The 23854-nt window shown below is 36.8% G+C and overlaps 1 protein-coding gene across 1 annotated transcript in view; it reads left to right on the top strand.

The window, feature by feature from the left end:
• The first annotated feature begins 426 nt into the window (after nt 1-426).
• LOC139114739 (short transient receptor potential channel 5-like) overlaps nt 427-23854 on the top strand; it is a 38199-nt gene continuing 14771 nt past the window's right edge. The window contains exons 1-3 of the mRNA XM_070676616.1: nt 427-688; nt 12014-12144; nt 17804-18304. Coding sequence (XP_070532717.1) covers nt 517-688; nt 12014-12144; nt 17804-18304 — 804 coding nt within the window. The 5' untranslated portion in view covers nt 427-516. The remainder of the gene's footprint in view (nt 689-12013; nt 12145-17803; nt 18305-23854) is intronic.

The raw sequence follows: 23854 nt of genomic DNA, 5'->3' as shown, positions 1-23854 counted from the left end.
GACCTAGTGAGTTGGGACCCGTGTGCAGGTTGAGCCCACACTTTCATATAATGATCGGTAAATGTCACCATCGAAACCAAAATGTTAAACATCATCTTCGCAAACGGACGAACGTTAAGATGGAACTGACAAAGTATTGCGATTCGGTCGGCTGGCTTTATTGTTATATTTTGGTACGATATATTATAGCAAAATCGTTGACAGCTGTATCCCGAGTCCTTTCGTTCATATACATCATCATAAATTCACAATATGCCAAATGCTATCAAAACACATTAATCAATTACTTGTATTCTACATGTATCAGGAAAAATAGTCGTAAAACATGTACATCGTTGGAATCATTATTAAACTCACCTCACGTATGTGCAAGCATTGTTATGCAAATCACTGTCATTATAAAGCCCTGCAGTCGCACGTTACGCCAGTAAAACACAGTACCCGTGTTCTGAGGTACGCTTGTGAGGAGAAACCGATCAAACAGATCAGATTTTTTCACCAGATTCACTTTTAATCATGGCAGAAGAAGCAAGGCGAATGTTGGAGGAGATGTATTTGTCGGCTGCTGAGAAGGGCGAGAAGAAAGCCATGTTGCTCGTCCTTGAGCACGCAGACTTGTTCGATGTCAACTGTACAGACGGAGATGAAAGCACCGCACTGATGCTGGCTTTGGAAAATCGAAATATTGGTAAGCAAATAAACATTATGAAAGCTGCTAGCAAAGTTTCAAACGTAGTTTGATTTCAAACGAAACCATAGGTGATGTTGTCACTGATGAAGAACTGAAAGTCAGTCAGTCATATTTTGATATATGCACGATTAATATTTTCCAGTTGCTGTATTACCAGAGTTTCATATTTGTTTCAATGACATAGCACAACTTAATTATGAAAATAACTCTTCAACAATTAATATTTGATAACACTAGCAATTATCCAATCAGATATGTCATATTTACGACGTATTTCTAATATCGTAATGTTTGCAAAGACTGAGTGACATCCATTTATCCATAATTTGGATTTCCTAATTTTCTACAGGTCAAGGAAATAAAAAAGAGCGAATTTGACCGTGCAGCTTGTATACATTGTATTTTGTAGTGGTTTATGCTTCAAAAATGCCATAAAAGCGAAAGTTCAGTTGTACATATAAACTGCCTGTTTGTAAGCTTACAATATCTATTCATCCAAGTGTGGTATGGTAAAGTACCCACTAGTTCTTGACCAAGAACCAATAGTCTTACTGAAAAGGTAGGCCTACATTGATACAACAGTGTCGGCATGTGTGCAATTTTATGACATGATGCCGTGACATCTGTCGTTACTTTCATCGAGTTTCTCTGAGTGTTTGTCCTCATCGAGTTTGATGTTTTAAGTCCGTCACGCTATTTGCCATGACATGAGGCCCATCATCGATATTTTATTATTACTGGAAAAATGAGATCGTATGAATGTCAAATAAAACTGTTGTATTGTTTATGTGTTTACTTATGTGTTTGTTTACTGTAAGGTAAGTTCTGAGAGCTTGTTATAAATTCATGTAACTATATAGACCGTATCTAACAATCCTGAACATTAATTATGTTAAAACGACACGTGTACCGTACATGACAAATCGACACGGCTCTATGGTGACAAATAAGGCAACTGTGATGGACCTGGTGTTCCGTTCGTATATAATATATTTCAGCTTTTCTGCGCAATGCGCCGCCGTTTACAGTGTACATGGAAACGGAACATTTGTTTCGCACAATTCATGAATGTTTTGCACTGAGGATGTTAAATCGTTCGCACTAAGTCACTTGGATAGATTTCAGTCTTTCTTAAGAAAATATTCTCACTTGAATCTTTGGTGTGTCCGAGCAGAACATGTTATGAAGCCATTGTAAATTTAATCGACAAAGATTCAAAAAATAATATAATCCATCAATAAATCACTTGACTTGTGATATGGTAAGCCACGGTCCTTTATGGAGGGACCGAAGGTAAGCCTTTATGTTGCAAAATTCAACAAATACTCGTTTACATTCATGAAATTTACATTCTTATTATTAATTAACGTTGTTGTCGATGAATGGGACATATCAGTTTGTAACCTTTGAGGTTTCTAAAAATATATATTTTCATTGGCATGGGGATATTTCACATTTGCGTTTTTATGATGGAACTATTTTGTTCGGGACATTAATCATGTCCACACCCTTACATAAGCTATATCAACTGTTGTTAAAAATCTCACCAGAAAAAATTAAGGAAAATAATTTTTATGAAACATGATTTGCATCACATATGAGATGCTGATCGGATAGGGTTTTATTAAAGACTTGATTTATCTTTGCGTGAGTTATTTAAATTAATTTGCGCTTTTCTTGCGTATTCAAGTTGCGTACGAGACAAGAGAACTTTATATACAACGCGTTTATTGCTTATGGTTTACACAAATGACCATCCTCTAAACTCTACCCAACACTTCGATGGTTCGCTGTCTGCCATTATGACATGTGCGATGTTTTTGTTCATTTTCCTAACGTGGTCTCTACTCGCCAGATCAAGAGAATACTTCAAAGACGAAATGCCAAGAATATGGTTCCCTGTGACGTAGCAGACATAGAAATTTAGTTGAAAGTGAGATTCTGTTACAATGTGCTTATATTGTTTTACTTGCTTCACAGAATTCTTATTTTCTTTATCACAAACCTATTTTATCGTCGTTCTCTAACATCTGAAATATCACTACGTTTTGTTCGCGTTCGGAGGGGACTTTAACTGTTAACCCATCCGTTACAATGCCGATTCGATGTGTTTATTTAAACTGAAATAAATTATTGTTAGCGGACTTCGTCTTTTTAGCTGGGCTGTCAGCGACGCGAAGCTTATCAAATAGGCTTATTTTCCGTCGTCTTCCGTCGTCCGTCGTCCGTCAACAACTGCCTTCTCTGAAACCGCAATTCAGTCCGATTGCTTTGAAATTTCATATGCAGTTCACTTGGGGTGACCTAACTTAAGTTTCTTCAAATCGTAGTGAAATTTGCACATTTGTATTTTTAAGGCAATTTTTGTCATTTTTGGTCAAAAAATCTTTAAAAATCTTCTTCTTAAAAACTACAGGTCAGATAGCTTTGATGTTTAGTACATATGTCCCTAGGGATGATCTATTTCAGATTTGTCCAAATTGTGAACAAATATGCAAATTTGTCTTTTTAAGGCAATTTTTGTCATGTTTGATGGATTTTTGGTCAAAAAATTTGTTTCATCAAAACCGCGTGTCTTACAGCTGTGATATTAGGTATACAGGTTTATAGGGATTAGCAAAATGTGATATATTCAAATAATGATGAAATCTATCATTTTGAATTTTTGGGACAATTTTTGCCATTTTGGTCAAAAAAATGTGTTTCTCCAAAAGTACTGATCTGATAGCTTTGATATGTGGTATAAAGGTTCTACAGATGAACTGAGTGATATATTTTGAAATCATGATGAAATCTGTGATATTGTGTTTTTGGGACAATTTTTGCCATTTTTTTCAAAAGATATCTTTCTCCAAAACTTCTCGTTTGATAGCTTTGAAATATTTTATGCAGGTTCCCACAGATAAACTAAATGTGATATATTGAAATTATGAAGAAATCTTTATATTTTTTGGGCAATTTTTGCCATTTTTGGTCAAAAAATGTATTTTTCCAAAACTACTCGTCTGATAGCTTTGAAATTCGGTATACAGGTTTCTACAAATTAACTAAAAGTGACGTCCGTCATTAAATCTGAAGTACAGACACTCAGAGTGCAGACCGAAACGTAGTACACTCAACAATGCCTCGGAAATATTTCTTCATCACAAGAAAGTAAACTCATTTCGATCAAGCTTGGCACAAGGAAAGTACACCATTCAGGCATACGTCCGTTCTCTAGCAAGAAGAGAAATGATTCATAAGGTTCCGAGTTTTATTACGATTATTACGATAGAGTGACATATCTAGACTAAATACAGTATCCGTCAGTTTGGTTTTGGTTTTGATCCGATGCGGCCATAACAAAGCTACTTTTCATCTCTAGAACCACGGACATATCACCTTAATATTCGATAAAATGTAACCTAATGTGGCCACTTTGATATGATTTTTTCTTTCAAATCCAAGCAAAAGCAATTACTCCGACTTACCTGAAACGATGTTTGATGGATTTTTGGTCAAAAAATTTGTTTCATCAAAACCGCGTGTCTGACAGCTGTGATATTAGGTATACAGGTTTATAGGGATTAGCAAAATGTGATATATTCAAATAATGATGAAATCTATCATTTTGAATTTTTGGGACAATTTTTGCCATTTTGGTCAAAAAAATGTGTTTCTCCAAAAGTACTGATCTGATAGCTTTGATATGTGGTATACAGGTTCTACAGATGAACTGAGTGATATATTTTGAAATCATGATGAAATCTGTGATATTGTGTTTTTGGGACAATTTTTGCCATTTTTTTCAAAAGATATCTTTCTCCAAAACTTCTCGTTTGATAGCTTTGAAATATTTTATGCAGGTTCCCACAGATAAACTAAATGTGATATATTGAAATTATGAAGAAATCTTTATATTTTTTGGGCAATTTTTGCCATTTTTGGTCAAAAAATGTATTTTTCCAAAACTACTCGTCTGATAGCTTTGAAATTTGGTATACAGGTTTCTACAAATTAACTAAAAGTGACGTATTGAAATTATGATGAAACCTTCAATTTTGTATTTTTGGGGTAATTTTTGCAATTTTGGTCAAAAAATGTGTTTGTCCAAAACTGCATGTCTGATAGGTTTTATATATGCCATTGGTATACAGGTTCCAAGAGATTAGTTTAATATGATGTATTGAAATTATGAAGAAATCTGCAATTTTGTATTTTGGGGGTAAATTTTGCCATTTTTGGTCAGAAAATTTGATTCCCAAAAGCTACTCGTCAGATAGCTTTAGTTGACATGTTCTTAGGGATGATCTAAATGTGATATGTTCAAATTATGATGAAATCTTCAATCGTGTATTTTTGCAGCTATTTTTGCCACTTTTTCTGAAATGAGCTATCACAGATATCCACCTGCTTCATCAAGACATGTGTCAAAAATGGTTATTCTCTGCATAACACAGCGGGGCTATATCGGCCGCTAGGTCGCTTGTTTAACTCTACTGTCCGTCATTAAATCTGAAGTACAGACACTCAGAGTGCAGACCGAAACGTAGTACACTCAACAATGCCTCGGAAATATTTCTTCATCACAAGAAAGTAAACTCATTTCGATCAAGCTTGGCACAAGGAAAGTACACCATTCAGGCATACGTCCGTTCTCTAGCAAGAAGAGAAATGATTCATGAGGTTCTTTTATTACGATTATTACGATAGAGTGACATATCTAGACTAAATACAGTATCCGTCAGTTTGGTTTTGGTTTTGATCCGATGCGGCCATAACAAAGCTACTTTTCATCTCTAGAACCACGGACATATCACCTTAATATTCGATAAAATGTAACCTAAGGTGGCCACTTTGATATGATTTTTTCTTTCAAATCCAAGCAAAAGCAATTACTCCGACTTACCTGAAACGATGTTGTACATTCTTGGCACAGGGACTAAGAACCATGAAGTGCACACGTAGATGTTGTTTTACGGTACTGTACAACAGTGTAGATGCCAACAAAAACATTATATTTGAATTATTTTTTAATTATGTCCTTAACCATTTGCTAGACTGACCTGAATAGCCTTCGTTCACATCTTTTGACGAGGTACATTGCAGAGACAAAAATATGTCGGTCATTGGGAGCAAAGCACCAATTTGTTGACCTTTTTTATTTGAGAGAGCCAATTCTAAGTCATGCCTCTAATTGTTTTGAATAAATAAAAACGCTTAGTATACTTTGACTTACAAGTGTGTTTACGCTGTTGAATCCTTCTTTCGGTGGTACCAAATTACAGGCTGTTTGGTGATCATATTTTTCTGACATGTCGAGAGCGCTTACTTATACCACAGAGTAACATAAACAGAGTGGCAACACTTGCATGCCTTTTGTTCCATGGTCGTCTCGGTAGACTATTGGCTTTTCATATTAAAATGAGCTTCAAAGGTGTTAAACTTTTTGGAGGCTTGGTTTGTGGTTGATAATTACACGAGATTATGCGAAACATACGACGAGATGGCATCGTACTGCCAGTCGCGTAGCAACCATAGTTACTTTGTGAGCTCTCAGGCCAGAAACACTGCCTCACGCCAATCAAAACATAACACGCCAGCAGTTTCATAAACATGTCCTTTCTTGGCGCACGTGTAAAAGACGGTATGACTGACCGTAAACCATTGAGTATAAGCAGACAGTATCGATAAAAGACTTTCAAATTTGGTTCAAACACACTCATTATACATTCATAAAAATATGAGAGGAATTTTTAAAACGGTAAAACCCACTTTCCTGAAGCTCAAAACACTCCCGTTTTCGCCAGCACATCAATTCCGATCAGCACCACACGACAACAACAACACAAGCTTTGTCGAACATACTTTCGCTTAACAATTGGTGAAAATCCCAAAATTACCGAAGGGTGCATGGTCGGCACTCTTCGGACAAGAGAGCCAAGAGCTTCGTGAGGCGAGGCAAACATGGATTGCTTACGTAACCGCTTCACGCCTTAAACAATAGCTGTTGCCACTCTGTCTATGATATTACTCTGTGCTTATACAAGCCAGAAACCATTTATTTAAACTTGACCGCAATAGTGTGCGTACAGTAAAGTATACGCACATACATTGGCTTATGTATGGATGAAGGTCAATATGGCTGTGAGTAAAAACGCCTCGTATGCCTCTAAGATTGTTTCATAGTACCAACTAATATCCCTTTTTACATGTCCGAAGAGCGCTTATTAAAATATTTTAAGATTGGCCTCAAATGAAATATTTGAAGCAGGAGTCGCGTCATGAACGCTTACTTTTCTAAGGCAGTTTATTCAAAATTGAATCTCTTACGAGCCATGAGTCGCGGAAACATGTAAAAGATGAAAGTTTTATGAACGATCCCTCATTTCAACTTTAACAGTTACACGTCTGGCAAACTGAGATGAAAGCTTAGCTCATTAAGTTCCAATTCATCTAAAAACATCACTAGTATTTCAGTGACCAGCTAAGGAAAAGCTTAGGAAATCTGTGAAATCCGGTTTTAGTTTGTCCATGCAGTGAATTCAAAATTTGCATGCTGTAGTTCATCGGCTGGTGTGTCCTCTGATTGTTTTGCTTTACTAGTTATTCACGTTTAAACATTTGAGGCAACGCATTCTCGTTTGCAACGATCAGAACCAATCTATCACATAATATAACATCAAAACTGGTCAAATAATCATATCCACTCAACGAAGGTAACAAATTAGCACGTCAATGGGACAGTTTTTGTTTGCAATATTAAGTTGGACCATCCTAAATCACAAATATTACTGGTAGTACCAGGTTTCCGAAACGGGTAAGCGTATATACCCTTCTATAATGCTACACTCACTGGTGTAGATGTTAATGCATTGAGTCTCATTCAGAAATCATCATATGAATCACAAGCCCAACTGTATCTCAGAAGTTGCGAGACATACACACCATAAAGCTGAGGGAATATTACTTGACAAGTTAGAGTAATTTATAATTTCAAGCTGGAAATAATCCCTCCTGTGATAAAACTTAAGTTTGTTTGTAGTCCGTTTGTGTAAGTATGGAGCTACAGAGAAGGTATTAACTGAGTATGCACTCTTTGTTGCTTTCTTAACGTCTACCTCATCAAATACGATCGAGGAAATATGATATGACTGGATTAAATTTGTATTTTTTCACTTCAAATTTATTGGATGTTTTCTTACACAACAAAAATTACTCAAAAATGTAGCTAACATAGGACAAGGACAAATATACTCTTACATCGTTGTCATGAAAATTACAAGTTATTAAAATATTACAAAAGAGATGTCATTTTTAATTATGTACATACCGATATAAGAATTGACAGATTCTTTAGATATAAGAACCTCTTTTGAAATGTTATATCAGCGTTGTTAGCAAATAATTATGTTTGAAAATATCGTGACTAGTAATACATGTCATTTTGTGTATGGCATCCCTGTTGATGATGGTACAATGAGGCAAATACGGATTAAAAATAAAGTATATCACAAATTTGCGAGTCAAACAAAGCTGAAACATGGCCGGCTCTGTCTGTGTCTCTGACTGTCTGTCTGTCTGTCTGTCTGTCTGTCTGTCTGTCTCTCTCTCTCTCTCTCTCTCTCTCTCTCTCTCTCTCTCTCTCTCTCTCTCTCTCTCTCTCTCTCTCTCTCTCTCTCTCTCTCTCTCTCTCAAATATACTGTATATTTAAATCCCTACACACTCACTGCCCCATGTCCAGCGTGGCGATGTTTACGATGCCATCTGTGGATGGCCGATTTTCGGACAATTACGTATTCAATCCATTCCATTGGTAATTACTAAAAGTAAAGCATTGCATGAGTAATTATTATAAATGGTGTTTAGGTTCACCTAAAGCAAAGTCCCTTAAGACTCATGACATTAATTTATTATTTTGCATTTTAGCTGTTTTGACGGATCCTGTAGGTGTGAGAGCAACCTCTTTTGAAAATATTACATCAGCATAGTTAGCAATTAAATATGAGTTTTAAAATGTCATGACTCGTAATACATTTTGTGTGTGACATCCATACTGATGATGGTTCTATGAGTCATATGCGGATTAAAAATAAAGTATATCGCAAATTCTCAAGTCAAACAAAACTAAAACATGGCCGGCTCTCGATCTGTCTGTCTGTCTGTGTCTGTGTCTCTGTCTGTATGTTATGGGTATGTATGTATGCGTGCATACATGCATGCATGCATTAAATATGTATGTATGTATGTATGTATGTATGTATGTATGTATGTATGTATGTATGTATGTATGTATGTATGTATGTATGTATGTATGTATGTATGTATGTATGTTTGTTTCTATTTATCGATGTCTTTGTCTGTTTCTGTCTGTTTGTCTGTCTGTCTCTTTGTCTGTCTCTATCTGTCTCTGTCTCTCCGTCTCTGTCTCTGGCTCTTTCTCTGTTTCTCTGTTTGTCTGTCTGTCTGTCTGTCTGTCTGTCTGTCTGTCTGTCTGTCTGTCTCTGTCTCTCTCTCTCTCTCTCTCTCTCTCTCTCTTCTCTCTCTCTCTCTCTCTCTCTCTCTCTCTCTCTCTCTCTCTCTCTCTCTCTCTCTCTCTCTCTCTCTCTCAAATATGCTGTATATTAAATCACTACACACTCACTGCCCCATGTCCAGCGTGGCGATGTTTACGATGCCATCTGTGGATGGCCGATTTTCGGTAAATTACGTATTCACATCATTAGATATTTAATTACTACAAATAAAGCATTGCATGAGTAATTATTATAAATTGTGTTTAGGTTCACCTAAAGCAAAGTCCCTTGAGACTCGTGACATTGATTTATCATATTGTATTTTAGCTGTTATAAATTTAATATGAGCATTATTTCACTCTGCTATAGGCAGCATTTCAGAAAGAGTCTAAAACAGCTGTGGGTCTTACAAATACATTGATAATTTTAAGCGACGAATGTGCATGTACTAAAGAAAGTAATTGAGCTATGATTTCAAGCCTTTTGTACAACTTTCAAAACAATGCTAAATCTTTCAATATTGATTGACATCAGCTGTAACTGTGAAAGTTGTAGGAGAACATTGTTTTTCACAAACTACAGCCATCGAGCGAATATATATGATTTAGCGTGGCTCGTCGCTGATTGAAATCTGTCAGAATGCAAATTGGCCGAACTCGCGCTACTCTTTACAAGCAGTATGTCCATGGGTGACCGTGGGTATGAAGGAATCCGTTGTCACGTAGTTCTGTTGTGTATTAGAGTAACTACTCGTTCTGCTAAGTTAATGCTTAGCAACAAGAAATCAAGGAGTAACACCTGTCATCTAATCTACTCTTTTTAACCGACATAAAGTTCAAACGGACTGTTTGATTGCAATATGTTTTATTACTGCTGGAAACAGAATATATAAAATTTTATTTCTTGCTCAAGGTAGCTAATATAAGTCAAGATAATTTACTACGGAGAGTGATAATTTTCTCAGATTTATGAGGAAATTTCCGGTATTTGCCAAAATTTCAAGTGATTTGTGGAAGAAAATTTCTGTTGTCGTTCCCTTGCACTGGATTGGTTGGTACCCTTGCCCTCTTTCCCTTACTTTCTGGACTATGTTCAGGGCAAGCGGATCGAGAGAAAACCCGTCGATTATGCACCCGTTTGATTAAAGTTAATCCCTAGTCCATACGACCATCACCACGTTCCGAAAGACATATCACACTTCAATGACTAATCCATTCATCTCCAGCTGGAGTGCAGTGCTATATTAAAACACCATTTATTTGAAACAAACTTTCAGAGCGCAAACAATAGAAATTGACAGCCATGGTATTATGTCAGAAACTTTGGTCATAAATTTGGTCAAAATGCAAAGTGCCCATACGGAGGTATATTCAACAAGACACGTCGAATGATTTGTTTCCTGATATAAACAATTGTATTCTAACCATAGTGACATGCGTATGGTAGAAAGTTAATATCTTATGCTTAAATTAGGTCTCATCAGCGAAAAGATTGACGTCACTTCGATTGAATAGAAAATGTAAACAAATATGGAAACACCTGTCATTAAGAGCAAGATAAATTATTTCAAAAAAAACCCAAAGAAAACACGCAGAGCAGTTTTAACCAAAAGGCGTTGAATACAACATTATCGTGACAAACTCAAGTCGATATATACATATATTTGTATCGGCGTACAAAATAAAGAAAAGATATTTACAGATTTAGGTAGGTTTGGGTTATGAATGTTTTTTCATTGTATCGATAGTTAGCCTGAAAATACGCAACCATTTTTCTGAGGATATTTGTACAAGTGATCTAAAGTGTACAGCTAATTATTTCCTATCCATTTCCGATCCGAGGATAGTAAGTGACTTAAGGAAATTCCCTTTGTTAGTGGAGAAGCAATAACTGAGAGAAACAAACTCAAAGTTCATTTCTTAGCTTTGACTTTGCATCAAGTCCTTACTGTGTAATGCTGATTCACAATACTTTCGTAAATGTCGGTTTATATTCATTAGCGATTGATGAAATGGTTATCGGATAATTTTGCTTTTTTTGCTTCCATAAACCTGTAAAACTGATATAAGCGGACGGTTCCTACACAATTTTTTCACTAAAACGACAATTTCTACGTACATGACTTGAATTTTGTACATTTGAAAACAGTCTGAGAGCAAAGTAAGCAAATTCTACATTTTTCGTCCATCCAAAATTCAGAAAGGTAGGCGAATAAAACACACAAAAACATAATTTGCCTTTTGACAATTTTCTCTTAAAACATGCACTTTAAAATACTTCTGGTGGTACCATTTCAAATTGTACATCACCACATTGTCCACTGGTTGTAATATGACTGTAATACAAAAGAATTTTGTCATGATATAAAAGGCACGGCTATATTTGCACCAAAATGTCGCCAACGATGGACACTTCTGTAAGAGTTTTGTCTTTGTTATTCTAAAACGTCGGAAAACCTACGTGGATGTAAAACTATGAATTTACTAACTGAGGCCGTGTCATTTCAAACTAGATTATGGTTAAAATACTGTAGGCATCTTAATTTGCTTGATGTTATAATATCACAGTTTCGAAATGAAAGTCTGAAAACATCTTGTGACAAATATCAACTGTGTAAGATTACCCTGGAAAATTTTCTTCGATCCGCAAAACTTCAGTATTTACTGGTCAAGGTATTGTATCAATGGTAAATGTCCGTCTGAATAATGTTGCTTTGATTGAAAGTATCATTTATAACGACGATGTTTACAGTTATCGTCTTTCATGTCAACCAGTTTTCCACGGCTCTCAACGTAACGCTATTAAAATACATCGTTACTTTTACAGATATGATTGAAATTCTGTTGACGGAGAAACGTGTTCAAATGGGAGATATTCTATTGCGTGCAGTCAATGCACAGTTCACGCCAGCTGTCGTTGCAATATGTAAAGCTGTGAAGGCCAGAAAGGAGCTTCCGGTAAGTTCTGTTTTGAGGAGAAGCTTCTTTGCTTTGTTCTATTTTGCTTTGTGTTATTTCTCCATCAAGTCGGCCAAATATTTTCATATAAACTGATTTACTTATCATTTTGTTTGTCAAGAATTTGCCACAACACGGGTCGACGAATTAAAGTTTGGGAGTAGTTTGGAAGGCGAAAAAGTTTGCATGTTGCCATTGACTATTACCTCTAAAGATTCGAAGGTTTATCCCTAGGCTGCAGAACTCTTCGGCCGAGCAATAGACATAATGAGTTTAGATATTGGGCATACTCGATGGTCTACAAAAATCTGGTTAGTATATGTGATAGATTAGACAGCCAAAGGAGGTACACATCAATGGACTTAATAAGAAAGGCAACAATTTCATATTATCACTCAGTACTTGACTGACCGTTATCTTCTATTTATTTCCACGGTTAATGATAAACAATAGTTACTTAAGAGTATCATACGGAACCAACCATATAGAAGGAAGTGTAAGCTAGCGTGAACAGAAACATAGCCTTCGACTAAAGAATTCACGCATGAGCAATGTGAAAATCTTCGGTCACCTCCCTTGACAGACCTCGGACCGGTGCTTGCGCTATGTGCTCAGCTCATCAAGTCTGCCACAAGCAGTATGCTACAATATCGAACCCCGATGTGAACATCTTCGGTCACCTCCCTTGATAGACCTCGGACCCGTGCTTGCGCTATGTGCTCAGCTCATCAAGTCTGCCACAAGCAGTATGCTACAATATCGAACCCCGATGTGAAAATCTTCGGTCACCTCCCTTGACAGACCTCGGACCGGTGCTTGCGCTATGTGCTCAGCTCATCAAGTCTGCCACAAGCAGTATGCTACAATATCGAACCCCGTGCGCCCGCCAAACTTTCACTCCTAAAGATTTTCGAGAGCAAGTCCAGGTTTATCATTTTCGGTAAACCTCAGGATTTTGAAATGCCAAAACAAAAACCTTTTTTCGCTAGCATTTAGTGAACACTACAAAACTCCTCGATGAAACTGAAAAAGCTGAACTTGTGGTAAAGTTCTCTCTGTGGCCTCTCCGCTAGGCGACTGATGCCGTATGATGTGGGTTCGAACCCGATTGAAAACTAGCCGTATTTTCTATCCTGGGTTGATAGCTCTGCTGGTGGACAGAATTGTCCCCGAGGTTATCGTTCGCTCAGTTAAAGCGATGAATTCGTTTCTTCGCCTCGATAAAGTTTGTATGTGCGATGTGTGATAGTGAGCATGTGTGCGTGAGTGCTTCACGAACTCTACAACGTGTTGAGCGGTCTCAGTCAGAAAAATGTAACAACTTAGCCGGCTATTGAACCACTCTTTTTTGAGAGTGGAGATTTAGCCGAGCGGTTCTCTCTGTGGCCTCTCCGCTAGGCGACTGATGCCGTATGTTGTGGGTTCGAACCCGATTGAAACTAGCCGTCTTTGGTGAACAGGGAGTTCTACAAGGTCGCGATCATTTTTAAGAGTGAATACCACAGTTTTAATTATTTCTAAGAGCAAATACCATAGTTTAATGGGATCGATATAAAATTAAAAACCTGTTACAACCTTTGCAACGTACAAGACGACTTTTTAAGAAGCATAGAATCCAACTTCATAACTTCGACGAGATATTTTCAGTCTCGCCATCGAAAAGTTTGTATTCATTTTATATTGGTGTGAACAATGACAACGAATGTTTATCGCCAGAAAAGTAGTGTCCAGGCTATCTAAATTTCATATATTCATATCGGCTTAGATAAATAGACGACTCACATTTATTAGTTTGTTTTCTTGGAACGGATAATTGGGGTTATTAAGGTTACAAAATTAATTCTACATTCAAAATATGCTATTAAACGTTTATTAAATTGCTAATCGAATATTATTTTATTGGCTGTTTATGATTCTAATGTTAACTAGATAAATCATATAAGTTGTATTCCATAAATAGTACCAACATTGCTATTTTCAATAGTTTCATAGGAATACAATGTTTATTCAAATACACCATCTACAGTAGAGTATTTCGCTAAATTGTTTTAACTGTTAACGATTTTCAATAGCCTTGGTAATGATGGTAACTTCAAGCTTCAGAACCATTGAACTAAACACCTTATATGTTAGCTTCAACATGGCTTTTATCGTTTGCAAAATGCACGACGAACGCAATCCGTATCCACAGTGCAGTTCAAAGCAGTACTGGGTGACGAGGAGATTCCAATGTAGACCACAGTTGCTTACTGGTACCCATCATCAATCCAAATTCGTATTTGTGTAGCGCTCAATTGGGAAACCAAGCTTAAAGTAATTCAATTTATTGGTATCACGTCACGACATTTTGACTTATGTACAGAAATTAGCATCAGTTGCAAATTTACCCCTTGGTGACGGTACCATGTCATGTCGCACGGTGATACTCCTTTAAATCATCGAAGGTGATGTTAGTGTCGACCTGTTTTAACCTTAGAAATCCGATCGAAAGTTTAATTGAGAAACAAATATTGCCTCTACAATATTTCTCATGATTTGATATATACAGTCTCGTTTCCTAGGAGAAAAGCATTACCAGTTTATTCAATACATGTATACGCATTCGCTACCGCTCGATCACGTCGTGAACTGGTAAAATTCCGTGATTTACTCCGTCACTGGAGTGGTTTATTACTAAATGTTAAATTATCGACTCAGACCTTTTTTGTGGGCTGCCACTTTGAGATCTATGTAAAGCTTTTGGTATCAGGACATTGTTTTCTGACAAAGTTTCTATGTTCGCTGTTTGCTGGACATCGATTGAAGGGTTCGTATCTGTCATGTCTATCTGATGATAAAATGTTAGTTCTTAACCTTGATATCAATTCAATCGGAGATCGTGCCCTATTGCATCCCATAAGCGTTTACACCAGACCTTTCCGTACCTTTGATGTATGTAAATGAACGTCTCTTTCCTCAGAAAGGTTGATTCGGATAAGTCAGGCGATTAGCAATCCTAGCAATCTGAGTGTCTTCTTAGAGTAGTGTTTATGTTTGCCATCTAATTTGTGACAATATTGTACCTGAGTAGTTCTCGATGTCAAAAATTTATGGCGATCATTATGATTTGTGGTAATCATACTTTTAATATTTTTGTTTTTTAACTCTTATAGGATTTAAATCAAATGAAACTTAAATTATATTTATAATATCTCCACGTCCCCGGGTAGTATCACTTGTCACGATTAGCACTCCTTACAGTGCACAATTCAATCTTTCGTTCTCTAATTGAAAACTGTACAATAAAACGTTTCTAAGACAATCGTCGGAAATTGTACAAACTACAAAATGTGACGATATAGTCATCTTAGAAGTCATCAGTTATTTTCCCCCTCTCATTATCTTCCCCATCCACTATGTTCCCCCACCCACTATCTTCTCCCACTCATTATATTCCCCTCTCATTATCCTCTCCACCCGCTATCTTTCCCTCTCACTATCTTCTCCTACTCTTTCTCCACCCACTATCTTCCCAACCCACTGTCTTCCCCATTCACTATCTTCCCCCATTGGCTATCTTCCCCTCTCACTATCTTCTCCACTATCTTCCCCCACCCACTGTCTTAACCCTCTCATTATCCCCCCTCAATCACTATCTCCCCCTCTCACTAGAGGTCGTCAATTATCTTCCCCCACTCACTATGTTTCTTGACTTTGAATTTGAAGGCAGTTGACCATTGATGATTTATTGCAAGGTACCACTGTCTGTCAAAGTCTTAAACTTTTTTGGTCTTGAAAGTATCTGATCAGTTTCTCCTGCAAACGTCATTCACTAAAATTCACGATAATGGTCATTGTTTGATAATTTTTGGTCCATTGATCTCTCCAATTTATGTGCATAAACCTTGACTTGAAGATTTTGTTGTAATAGAAACTATATTTGCATGTACTTTCTTTCCTATTTGCTCTTATATTGCTAGTCCCGGAGGCTCTGATTTAAATTGCAATTTAAATGTGATTCAAAGTTCTCCAGTTTTCCTGAAAACAAGAAAGAAAACAACAAGAACAACATCAAGAACAGGAAAAATAATAACAACCAATGACATTGTTTCGGTTAAATGCTAAATTATACTTACAGCAATACAACAATCAAAAATTTCAGTTACAAAATAATATCAGTGTTCGTGGATAAAACATGATTAAATTTGTTTAAATGTTGTGGACGATTGTCGTTTGAACGGTAATTATTAATTTTCGATGTGTGCGTGACTCATTGCTACAATTATAGCACACACGTAGGCTTAAGGTTTTTGTCTTGCTAAAAATTGCCTATGATTCTGTCTGTGTTGACACAATTAAAAAATAGGATACGACTGACGTTAAAGGGTTCCGAGTCAATTAAAATGCTAATTCAATGGAGCATGTCATCGATATATTTGGCGTTCCTCACTCGTTGGAGCCGGCAGTCATATACAGAGTAGGTATTCACTCATAAACATTCAAATGAACATGTCAGATATATCTAATCAAGACATGATGTCAATCTGCAGCTTGTCAGTTATTTGTGCATTTGTCGCATCAGAAATTTCACCGGTATGTTTCAAACCAGGAAAGCGGGTGACAGTTGTCAATTTTCGGACTTCTTAATTTTCGGTCTTCGAAGTCGGCAAGGATAGTTCCTGTCGTTTTTCCCCAGGACTTCATTTGAATGTTTTATGACTGAGATAAACATTGAAAGAGGAATGAGTGCATACGATAAATACCTGGCTTTTTTCTATACGAATATTATCACATCACAACGTAATTGTTTTCGCAATTGCCATGAATTTGAAGGATCGCCACTTAGTAAAGTGATGTTTCAAAGCATATTTACATGACTGTCCAGATTTTTTTAATATTCCAGCGCACACGTTCAAATAAGTTACAACGCCAATGTCGAAGGCGTGTACTTTGCTGACTGTACCGTTGCATCAATCTGACTAAATTTGGATATAGAGTTTGCGACGACCAACAGCTGATGAGAACAGCAAATAATCAAAGTGATGGAAACTACCCCATCTCTACATCTGCATGTATATCTGAACTGTACACTTTTCATATTTGGGTTTCTGTCACATATCGCTCTTTCAACTTATAAAATAAAACTTGTATTGGTCATTTAGTTGTCACAGTCTCCACTGTCTCATGTAGACGGCTACAGCACACACGTACGTTTTCCCTTCCGAGCAATGAGCCGTGTAATCTGAGACCCACTTGTAATACTTCCCGTTTTACGCAACAATATATGTACAATTATCATTCCAGAAACTTTAACGATCTGCAAATGCAATTTTTAACATTGTAATTTCAAGCAGTCAGATAAATTTCTCAAATTTCTTCCTTCTCTAAAGATGAAAGTTTTCGTATCGATCTGTTCAGTCTGTGTAGACATCTTCGTAATATTTACGTAGGTGTAACCATTGCTTAATAAATTGAACGCCAATTACCGAATGATAAGACTAAACTCGTAAATTAGCTTTCATAAATGCTCGTCGAAGTAATGTGTGTAGACTTAAGACTCCCAGAGGCGATACAAAACTACGTCATTAATTCACTGCTCCGATTAACGTCAAAATAGCAAGAAATTAAATCATTCCTTGAAAATTTAGATAGACTTAATAATTTGTTTTATGTCTTACAGGGTGGTTTATTTTGCCATTCCGAAAATGGTGACTTTCATCCAGACATGACGCCAGCTGTACTAGCTGCCCAGCACAATTTATTCGATATTTTAAAAGTTCTCATTGAGTACGGAGCTACTATAGATGACCCAGACCTTTGTGAGTTTAACACGGAGGAGTTCACTCTTGAGCATTCCGTAGGAAGGATCAACGTCTATAGAGCTCTCACGGCAGTAGCCTGTATCTGTCTCACTAACACCGACCCGCTTGAAGCCGCTTTCAAACTGAGCCGGAAAATGAGAAAACTGAGTGAAAGTGACTTTGAATTCCGAGCACAGTACGAACAAATGGCCGAATCCTGTGAAGAGTTTGCTGCTGAACTGATAGACTACATCCGCGACTCAAAGGAGCAGAACATCGCTTTGACCCATGATCCCAAGGAGTGGTCACGTGACAGTTTCCGTGGAGATTTCAAAGAACCATTCAAAGTGAAAACAGCCATTACCTACGATCAGAAACAGGTGAGAGTCTTCCATTTTGTAGTTTTCTTCTGCTAAAATTGTGATAACCCAATAACCGCATTTAGGTTCCAAGACAAGAAATTTACCTTTTAATCTAACAATTCTTTGGTGGTTAATAAGCTCAGACCCCCCGTAAATTATACATTTTCTGAAAGCTTAGATATAGGGGAACATTTTGGTAACCACAGTAAAACCATTGTTCACATAACTATCACGTGACAGGTAATTTGCATAACCTTTCAAAAATAAGTTTTCCCTATGTTTTGTCTCAATATTTCAAAATATTTGACTCAAACTTGCTGGAATGCAAGCTGTCACAACGCTCTTCAAAATCATGTCTCAGATTTTTTATGTCTTACCTACTTATTTGGAGCACAATTTTGTAGGGTTAAATCTACCGCTCTGGAAGTTTTTGTGGCATAAAAATTGTTGAAGACGGTTTAAAAAGATTCTTGGACACACTTTGGAAGATCCTTAGAACAGCTTGCACTCACACAAATTTCAGCTACATATCTCAAAGCATTGAAACAAAACATAGGGAAAACTTATTTTTGAAATGACATGTAATAGTTATGTAAACAATGGTGACACTATGGTAACCAAAATGTTCCCCTTTATCTAAGCTTTCCAAAAACATATAATTCACTGGGGTTCTTAGCTTTATAACCACTAGAGAATTGTTAGCAATATAAAGGAAAATGAAGGCAACTCCACTCATCGGCTCTACCAAGATTGTTTAATATTACGATATGGTGAATAAAAGGATCATTGAATTTATTTTGTGTGGAATAAATGGCGAGACACCGGTGAATCGATAGTGCTTTGACCCTAGTCATGTGATCTAGGTCCCCGGTAAACCGGTTTGTTAATTGAGTGATTCGTCTTAACGGTGTTTCGGAACCAAAAATGGGGTTCCTTCATCAGTCGCTCTCTTGTTTTGTATCCCATCCGCTTGGTTGTGTGATGAAGTCATCTTCGTCCTCAAAGAGGAGAAGCCAGATTCGTTATTGAGAGAGTTAGCCATCTTTGACCGACTCTATAGTGAGCGATCCGGTGTGTGGTGTCATATTATAATTAACATGACCAAGCATCGACCGGAGTTTCTGGACGCTTATAAGGATTTTTGTCTTAGGGCATATTTTGAGCGTTGCTAGTGCTCGCTATGTTAACAGTAAATGTTGTACTAATCTGACAACGATTAGTTTGTTTTAGGCGTTTAACCGATTATCCGAACTTTTGGTTTTGTGTCAATTTTTCATGGACTTTGTAATAGATTTCGGGTCGATATTGGTGCCTGCATTCCGGTGTTTGAAAAGTATGTTGTGAAAGGCTGTTTCGAGAAATAAATCTTATTTCTCTGTGTTTAGCCATTCCTAGGTTTCATGGTTTCGTTAAAAATTAGCTGTAAACGGCCTTTGAAATTGGTTTGGTCTGACGAGAGTATTTATTTCATGCCATCAACTTTGATTACTTATATGGCAGCTCTCAATTTTTTGTCTTGGAACCTTAACACAAGACATTGTTTACTCTCACGTCCCTGGTACAGCGGTAGTGTGAGAACACCAGAGTGCGATTGATTTGTTTACACACTCTTTGTCATCACGCAAGCCAAATATATTTTCGTTTCACAATGCTTATTAGCATAGTTTGATATTGCTTATTTACGCGGGCAGGCTGGACGACATTTGTTTTGGTACCTCCCAATCGGCGGCAAATATATGAGAATAGAGCAAAGCCCGCCACGGTGCGGTTATTTTTGGATAACGCATTGCAAAAAAATTATAAAGCGACATTTTTTGCAAGTATTGAAGGGGCTTGAGAAAAATAATGCCACACCACAGTGAGCTGAGACAGAATGCCTCACACTCGTTGGCGAATTTCTGTTTCGCACTCGCACGAGCCAACTTAAGACAGAATCCGTCTACTCGTTTGTTTGACAGTATGAATGATTTAATGGGGAAATGTTTGGAATGCTAAACAGTTGAAACTAAACGTCGAAACATCTTGTGTCAATAAACACCCTGTACCAACATCAGTTTTTAAAGATCCACTACACAAAGAATGAACTCCTTCGGTAAAAGTGCATTTCGTGCTCTTCGACGAATTCTGAAATCATCTTCCTTAACGAATAGTCTGTCTTGACGGACACACAACGAATGCACTGTAAAAGGTTTGTTAGACTTAGGTCTATATGGTTTAAAAATTACCATATTATCCCGACGAGTTGCACGTAAAGCATCATTCACTTTTGAAAATAACGTAAGTTTATGTCCATGAGTTCATAGCTTTGTGTGTGCCATTGTCTTCTGTTGCATTGGCGAATAATGTTGTTGCGGTATACAGTCCTACATCTAATTATCCATGGTTGAAATGAATAATACCGCAACGGCAACGTGATGTCTGAATGTTATCTTTGTACGTGTAACCATCCGTTTCTAACTCCATAGTGTGACGTTCGAATGGCAACTGAAAGTCAGGGAGAGACGTGACGGACCCACGTCGTGTTTCGGAGTTGATCATGTAAAATCCTGCAATAGAGAGTGACACTGATTACACTATCGCATATCTTGTACTTTCAATAGGCTAGCATCATGCATAAAAGTAATTATACAAATTAGACATTCATGTCAGGCACGGATATAAAAAATTTAGCCCTGTCTGTGATGTCTTCCTGGACATTTAGTACGCAGAATGTGTGATCTTTGTCTAATTTGTCAGTATAGGCACTTTCTAAATATACACTCTTATTGCAAGAGTACAAAATGTCAGGCTGTCTTAGCAGAATTATGCTGTTTTTCATTTCCTAATTATTCAAATTAATACCAATATTGAAAGCCATGCCCAGCACAAGTAATCGAAACAAGATTGTTTCATGAACAAAACATGTCCACAATTTATTTGAATTTTCGTGGATTGTTTATATCAATGAAGCAAGAATCCCAACACAATGGCGGCGTACAAACTAATAAACGCAGGATAGGGCCATGCCATCAGTCACCCACATTCTTTGACCAAACATGAGCTGCAACAGAACCGGATTGACAGCTGTTTGACACAGTTGATATTGTTGGGTAACATCAATCAACACATTTTCACTTTAAAACGACACATAAATCATATTAGTCTTTGCAAAAAAACCCCAGATAAAGCTATTCATGCTTTTTATATTATGGGATGTAAAAACTAATCGCCAATAGTCAGGGCTATTAGCAAATACAGTAATTCCACTGTCGTGTGGTGTGTGCATACCACTTCAGTGAGGACAATCTAGTTCTGTTAATTGCTCACCATGGTTTACATATACTATCAGTTCTCGCTAATAAGACGACACATAAAGCAAGAAGATTACTTCAGTGATCAAATATACTATTGACAGCTTATATGTCCCTTACAAGTGACTGCTTTTAGCTCTCCATTTTCGTTTGCTTTCCCCGTGGACTTTTAAATTATCCTCAGCAAGTGAAAACAAACACTGCAATATGTAATTATGTTGAATATATGCTCACACAAAATCATTAAAACTTGTTCCGAACCCATATTTGATATTTTTGAAAAGTCTACTGCGATTTTTTATCAGAGAACCTAGATAAAAGACCCATGTATCGCTATCAATGGAGATTTTACGGAATATGTAATTATTGATGTAATTATTGATGGAGTTTTCAGAAACTAAGCTTTTACTATGCTTCCGAGTCCTTGGGACCAATACACAGATATCGTCACGTTGCAAATTGTAATAATTTCTTCTGTTTGCCTATTCGTCAATGTAAACATAATGGGCTTAAAATATGGGTGTCAAATCGGGTTGTTAGTTAATTTATTAGCCGCACTGAAGTTTCAATGGTAAAAAGCTGGCGCCTATTTAATCCTCTTATCACCTGGAACAAAACTCTATCCTGATAATGGATTAAGTGGACCTTGTCAGGCAATACGTTGAAGAGAACATGTTGCATTCTGTAAAGGAAGAACAGGTCTAAAACAATAAAAGAATCATGCATTAACACAGAACATATTGTTCATATTCTAAAAATACTGCTTGATGAATTATCAATTTTTGCTTTATAGTCTTTTCTAGAAATATCTCAAGCACTCATTGTCGGTTTTATTTATTAAAATTCAGTTCGAACGGATGGTGTATGGATGGAAAGAACCGATGTCAGTTGATGCGAAATGTTGATCGGTTTCTCCATCTGGCATGAATAGTGACCCGGATGTCACAATTGTTTGTAGTTAGCGCAGCGCAGGAAATGTATCGTGTCCTTATTGTTGTTGCAACTAACGCACACAAATAAGGCGTAATTACCACCTTGGTGCATCCTTACGCATATTTGTGTAACACGCAGGAACATTTCAAAATTGATGTGTACACCATCAAGATCAAAACCGTCAGAAACCTGTCAGAACAAAGTCGAATATCAAGGCTTTGCCCCCTTAAACTTTTTAAATTCTGAAAACCAATGAAATGGGCTTAATTTGCTTGTTTGAAGAGAACACTTTTTTATTTATTTGATTTTATAGGATGGGTTACCTATCACCAATTTAGCAATGGGGAGTAAAATGCCTTGCAAAATAGCATCCAGGCTCAAGTCTTTAACTCCAAAATGCAAAATACTAACTGATGAGTCGAAATTAAAAAAATCTCGTGGTTACTCGTTGGTGTATGAAATGTGCTAATATGAGACTATTAGACTGATCAGTTGAGGAGTTTGTTTCTATTAGTTACCAGCCCTGTATCAGCTACACTAATTCGTAAATTGACATGACATGAAGTAACAACAACAGTTTGCTCCCCAAAATACTTTAAAATGTGAACGATTTGGTTTATCAACACAGCCTATAGGTGTAGTCATGAACCATTGAATTTCAAATTTTAAACTATACATTTCAGTATGTAGCACTAATGTATACATGTCAAACACATGTTGAGGTAGCGCGAACGAGTCACGGTTAGCCGTGGATGAATGAATAAATTGTATCGAGTTGAAGGTAGAATGTGTCGAGGGGATCAGGACTAATCCAAAATTTTACAACGTCTTCAGGTTTACAATTTAGGTCTAAAACTTTCTGTTAAAACTAAAAAATTAAACTTCATGTTTTCGTAAAATATCAAAAAGATATTTACTCAATGCGGTAACCAAGAAAATAGCGCCATTTTAAATTTTAAAATAACGGTAAATTCAAAATAAATTTTTGCACCTGTCGACAGTTTTGCGCAGAAACCATTGGGTTTTATTTTTATCACCACAGACAAATATTACGTGACGGGTTCCACTGAAGCTTCCTTGATCAAAGTATTATGGGATGTTTAGAACTTTTCATGGTGCAAATCAGAGGAATATATGTTTTCTTATCGTAAGTTCGTCAGTTTCTACCTATCCTTAACGGACTTTTTTCTAATTTTATATGCAAATTATAATTTTATAGTTTCTGATCTCCAATACGACATGCTTTAGATACTAGAAATTATATTGCCATTTACAGTATTAAAAACGTGCTAAAATTCTAATGAAGTAATCATGGGTACAACGCAACGACCGTAACATAAATATA

The sequence above is a fragment of the Ptychodera flava genome, chromosome 16 (assembly GCF_041260155.1).
Source record: "Ptychodera flava strain L36383 chromosome 16, AS_Pfla_20210202, whole genome shotgun sequence".
Taxonomy (NCBI): domain Eukaryota; kingdom Metazoa; phylum Hemichordata; class Enteropneusta; family Ptychoderidae; genus Ptychodera; species Ptychodera flava.
Note: the sequence above shows the minus strand (reverse complement) of the source record. Positions and strands in the feature narration are given on the sequence as shown.